At 41.0% G+C, this 6,000-nt stretch overlaps 1 protein-coding gene across 1 annotated transcript in view; it reads left to right on the top strand.

Moving 5' to 3' along the window:
- Window positions 1–4,841: 4,841 nt before the first annotated feature.
- Window positions 4,842–6,000, top strand: part of rxrba (retinoid x receptor, beta a) — a 97,784-nt gene continuing 96,625 nt past the window's right edge. Inside the window, exons 1-2 of the mRNA XM_034161371.1 lie at window positions 4,842–4,926; window positions 5,543–5,684. Coding sequence (XP_034017262.1) covers window positions 5,669–5,684 — 16 coding nt within the window. The 5' untranslated portion in view covers window positions 4,842–4,926; window positions 5,543–5,668. The remainder of the gene's footprint in view (window positions 4,927–5,542; window positions 5,685–6,000) is intronic.

Here is a 6,000-nt window from a genome sequence, read left to right as displayed (position 1 = left end):
GAAAAGCCACTTGTAACAGGACTTTAACCTTGAAATTTTTTTCTCAGGTAAAAATTTGTGGAACTGGAAATTAGTGTTGGTGGAGGTTTGCGCTCAACAAGCATGGTGCTTGAATTTGTTTTGCTCATCCTGAATAATCATATTAAAAACTGAAATTTGTATTGCATATTTGGAATTTGTAGTTAAACTTGAACAGCTTTCATCATTTATAATTTAACTTATTAATCTGGAACTGAATTCCAATAAATGTGGACCTGAATGTAATATTATGAATTCAGTTCTCACCGTTCAGCTCTGTACTTTTTTGGGCTGAATGACTTTGACAGTTTGAAGGAGTCCTGTTAAAAATGACCAGGTTATTCAAGAATAAATACATTTATTAGAGTGCTATGTGAAATATCATGATATGATAACTCATAATTATCACACATAAGCATTTGTTTTTATTTATAACAGCAGAGCAGGTAGATCAGTGGGTAGGGGTTGGATGACCAATATGTAGACCAGGACTTGATTCCTGGTCACACTACCTGTCGCTGAAGACTCACATCTGCTTCATGCTATAGAATCCAGGGATCAGCACCGGCACCAAGGGACTCAGTGCCAGTATGACTCACTTCTCATAATTTTAACTCAGAATAAATCTGTATCACAATTATGACTCAATATGACACTCAAAAACTGACTCATTGGATTGGATTTCCATCTAATAAATATATGTAGTCCCAACTAAATTAAATTAAATTATCTTGCATGGATGTGCTTTTTTAAAGTTGGAGCTACATGTATTTATTAGATGTAAATCCTGCACGTAAAGCCTCGGTCCCACTGAAAAATGAAGGCTGAAGAAGGAGCCACGCATGGGTGTGGGGTGATTATTTGAAGAATGACCCACGTTTTCATCTTAACACATATCCACTATGAAGGTGCCACTATGTGCCTCTCTGTACCCCGCATGTGCCGCGTAGCAGCCTCTAGTGAGCCACGTCATGTTGGCGCACGTTTAGGCATGAGTTTGGTCCAAACCTCCAGCCCTCCCACACCTGGTCCCTTCAAAGTGTGGGTTTTCAATTCACAGATTCACAGCAGCATTTAAAGATGTCCCTTCTTTTTTTTCTTTTTTTTTTTAACGCAGTCCAAAAATCGACACTCCATCACAGTTCTGCAGTTGTGCGCTGTGCGCCAGGCTGCAGTCCACCTGTAATGCACCAGACCAGCTAGACCCGAACCACGGGTTCCTGGAGAGCCGCCTCTGTGCTCCTCGCTGGCTCCGCGGCTCTCTGGCTTTTTTTTTTTTCTTTTTTTTCTTTTTTTGCGGCTTTAAACACACAAAACTTTATGTTTGTCCGTTTATTTCTGCAAAATCGCTCTTTTGCACGCGCGCTGCTGTTGTCCTTTCATGGACAGCCGCCTCTCTGTTCTTTCTGGCTTCCGTTCCATCCATGGCTTGCTGGCTTTATTTTTTCCCTGGCTTTAAGCACAATCATTTTTACAACGTGATTCCACTTTTGACTTTGTGTTCGTCTGTTTATTTCTGCAAAAGCGCTCTTTTGCGCGCGGTGCCGTTCTGCGTACAGAATGAGGTGGCCGTTTTATTATATACACCTGTGGATCATTTTCAATATATATATTTCTTTATTTCTTCCGCATCTTACAAGTCACCATGATACAACTTTGTATTATGTCTTCAAAATCGCTCTTTTGCGCGCTGTCCACCTGTGTTGCCGCACAGCTCCTGCTCTTAGCTGCTCCACTGGAGTTATTATCTTCCATGGCTTTAAACACACATCCACTTTCACGCAGTCACCCAAATTTTAACTTTGTGTTCATCCAATATTGACTGAAATATCACTCTTTTGTGAGCTGGCGTTCTGCCTAAATGCTCGTTTGAAGCGTGATGAGGAGTCACTACTGCCTCAGTGCGCACACACAGCGGAGCTCATGTGATACATTAATTCCAGAAGTGATTACAGGTATTTTCAGCATCCAAGGTTTGACAGAAAATGATTAATCCGCCACAAAATAATTATTTTATATAGAGTCCAGTGCACAGAGCAGGTGGAATTTGGTGCGCAAAGAGGAAACCCGCTCCAAAAATAACCTCTCAGTTCCTGCCTCAGTGCGCACACACAGTGATCCATTAAAAAGATATTAAATCAACATACTTTTACACACAACAGACATCAACATACAGACATACTTTTATAGCAAGGAACTGTTTTATCAAGCTATAAAAAAACATTAAAAATAATGACCCTAAGCTGCTCAAAATACATCCCACATGGAGCAGGAAAGAGAGGGAAAAAAGTGTCCAGATGAAACAGTCCTCTGTGATGCCAGAAGTGATTAGAAGTGTTTTCACCATCCAAGGTTTGGCAGAAAATGATTAATCCACTACAAAATATATAGAGTCCAGTGCACAGAGCAGGTGCAATTGTGTGCGCAAGAGGAGGAGCCGCTCCAAAAATAGCCTCTCAGGTCCTGTGAAGGTGCCAGGCACACGGATAATGGACTTTTTGCAGACTCGTAGGCAACCACGCAAATGCCTCTAAGCCGTCGCAGTAACTCGAACACAAACTGCGCCACGCTGTTGTTGCTAAATTTTGAACATCTTGAAATTAGCACCACGCTCAGAGAGGAGCCTCGTTAACTGAAGATAATGCCTCTAAGAGCCACTCTGAGCCACTATAATGCCACGATAGCTCACGAAACAAAAAAAAACAGGGTGCGTGGCTCCTTCTTCACTCCTTCGTCACTCGGTGGGACCGAAGCTTAATTGAATTGAGTTCATCCAGTGAGTCATTTTTTTGTGTGTGTAAAGGAGTTGACATAATTAACATATAATAAATGTCACATTACTCATAATTATGATTTATGGAAGGAGTGAATAATGACGTGCATCTGTGTAGTTTAACATATATTGAATATCACATGAGCATCTCATTAATATAAGTTAGTATAGCACAATAATGACTTAGTATGATTCAGTATCTCAATTATAACTTATTAACTCATAATTATTCAACATTTTCTCATGAGTGTAAACGAGTATCTAATTATAATTATTATATGGTATGGGATTTTGCCAACTTGTGATTGGCCCATTCGCCATTTTCTGAGCTGTACCACATGCCGAGTAGACTGAGCATGCGAAATGAGTACACCACACGTGCAGCGTAGCGCTAGCTAATCGAGCGACGCCTTCTATTGATAACGACCAATCAGATAACACGATACAACGCCTACTTTTGCTGTCAGTTTGTTGACAAGATGACAGAAGACAGGTTTGCATCTGTTAGCAACGCTGACTTAAAACGAATTTTACACGAAAAAGATGCGAAGAACACCAGCAGAAATACACAGTCAGCAGCCAACCTGCTTCGCAAGTACGTCACTGAAAAGGGACATGCGCCCAACTTGGAAACTTAGGACAGATGGATGCTTGACAGAGTACTCAGTCGATTTTACACGGAAGCTAGACAGGCGAATGGCGAACTTTATAAGAAAACAAGGCTAATGACTCTTCGTCACAGACTTAACAGGGGCAGTCGATCGATGGGATGTCAGTTGGTGCAGTATGACAGTATTAATAAAGAGCTGAAACTTGAGATTGATTTTTCAGTTTTAGTATGTTTGACAAACTCCCAATTTTCTTGTTTACCATATAATAAAGCGGTTATAGACTTTTGATTTCGGTGTACCCATGATTATGCGGACCTCCTGACCAGGTCTGCATAATCACAGGAACACCGAAATCAAAAGTCTATAATTGTATATTATGCAATCCACCCTTTTCAGGTTTCAAATCCCGCAAAACCTCGGAGAGGTCGCTGCTCTGCGAGATCTCAGTAACATTGAGAACTGCACTGAGATGCTCTGATCACGCGGCACTCTAACCGCTGCACACGGACAACACCATTAACATTGCAACATAAAACTATATTTTTATATTGTGCCTAAAACTCTCTTGAATATATTCTCTGGGTTTATAGACTTTGCTAATGCGTTTGTTTTATGTAAACATGCGAGAATCACAGGCTGTCTCTCCGTTATTTTCAATGGGAGCTGCTGTGAGCCACAATCGCTTCCTGATCATGTCGTTCTGGGGGAAAGTGAAGTTTGCTCTTTAACGTCTTGATTATTGTTCTTTACAGCACTGTTTGTCCTCTTTGTTCCAGACTGATATATATAATATGTCTGAAATTCGGTCTGCGTTTATTAAATTCCACGCATATTAAACGTAGCAGACACGGATTATTTGTTATAATTGTTTTATCAGGTTTTCAGGGTATCATGCAGCAGTCTCTTATTAACATGATGGAAAGCATAACAATTACATTTTTGTAGTATAATATTCATTTACATTTGCCATCATGTGGATTCTCTATGTTGTTTTGACTGCAGCGACTCTGGCGCACAAGGGATTATGGGATACATGAAAACCCTGGATATTTAATAATTGTGATTTTAGTATGACTTAGTAGCGCATAACTGTATTATCTCATGAGATGTTCTTGCTGTTTAATTGAATGAATGCCTTCATTCATTCATTCATTCAAACCTTCAGATTTGGGCTGAGACAGTGGTGACCTCTAATGACCCCCAGTGGCAGCAGCGGCCTGAGCTGAACTTGTCTTGACCTCTTGACCCCTGGCACTGGATGCTTCTGCTTCAGCGGGCGACAAGCGAGGTGTAGCTCGGTCACTCAGCTCCTCTCATGCCGAAACAAGACGGACTAATTCCGTGATGTGCAACAGTAGAAGTTCAGCGCGCCGAATCCTCCTCCTTCTCCGCCGCCATCATCATCATCATCATCATCATGTTTTCATCCTCGCTGGAGGGGGGAGGGAGGGTGAGGCAGAGGCAGCCGCACTCGGGGCCTAATCTGCACATCTTTTCATGGGAAGACGCTGAGCCGATAACAACGTCAGTAATCCGTTTTTATTTGAGACAAATCTTCATTTATAGTCGATTAACAGTTTTAGGATAGAGGCGTGGCAGTCTGGTATTTGTCTGTTGTTGCGTTTGTCGCTTTTCGATGCTAGCTAGCTAGTTAGCTAGATTAGCTGGTGTATCTTAACAAGCTTGTATTTATATCTCCCCAAAAACCACCCAGTTAACGAGTAATATAGTTTAAGCACTGTGCAAATGCATGCTATAACTATGTAATTGGTATTTTTATAGGCTACTTCTGTTAGTGTTGTAGTAGGTACCGGTGTTGAAGTGGTTGCTAGTCGCTAATGTTAGCTTAAAGAACGGTGGTCTGACTGGGCTCGTTTCCCCCAGAGAGCTTTAAGCCAATACACCGAATCCGTAACAATTATATAAGTTCATACATAAATGTTAAATAGCTTAAATTTAGAATGTCATACTTATGCGCTTCTACTACACATAAAATGCCCCCCTCAAAAGGTAATTCGTCAGCTAAGTAAACGTTTGTGGTGACAGGCAGGCAGAAGTGTTGCTTTCTGATATGATCTTGAAATGGACTTTTCTGTGCCAGATTTTTAGCTTAGCGGAGATTTTGTGTTTGGTATTTTAGAGCCGTTTTTGGGTTCCCCAACCAGCTCAGGCCCGGGCCTCAGTCCGCGGTCTAGAGTTTGATAGCCGGGCGGTGTGAGGTTGAAGCACGTCGGTGTGTTGCTGCCAGCCAGCTCCGGTGTCCACCATGGGAGACAGCAGTGGTAAAAACACTGATTTCACAGTTAATGATAAACAAATAAAAAAAATAAATATATACATACATACATTCACTCACACACACACACACACACACACACACACACACACACACACACACACATATATATATATATATATATATAGTGTATGTCAATATTTTGATCATGTTTGTCGTTTTTCAAGTAAAAGAGACACATTTTGACTTGTTAAAGCTTCTAAAAAGTGATTTGAACGTCAGGATCTTCAAGAAGCCAGATTAATTCAGTCCTCACGCTTCTCTAATCAACACTGAATTCCATATTTTATTTTATGTACTGG

Source organism: Thalassophryne amazonica, chromosome 20 (genome assembly GCF_902500255.1).
Source record: "Thalassophryne amazonica chromosome 20, fThaAma1.1, whole genome shotgun sequence".
Classification (NCBI taxonomy): Eukaryota; Metazoa; Chordata; class Actinopteri; order Batrachoidiformes; family Batrachoididae; genus Thalassophryne; species Thalassophryne amazonica.
This window is presented reverse-complemented; position numbering and strand designations above follow the sequence as displayed.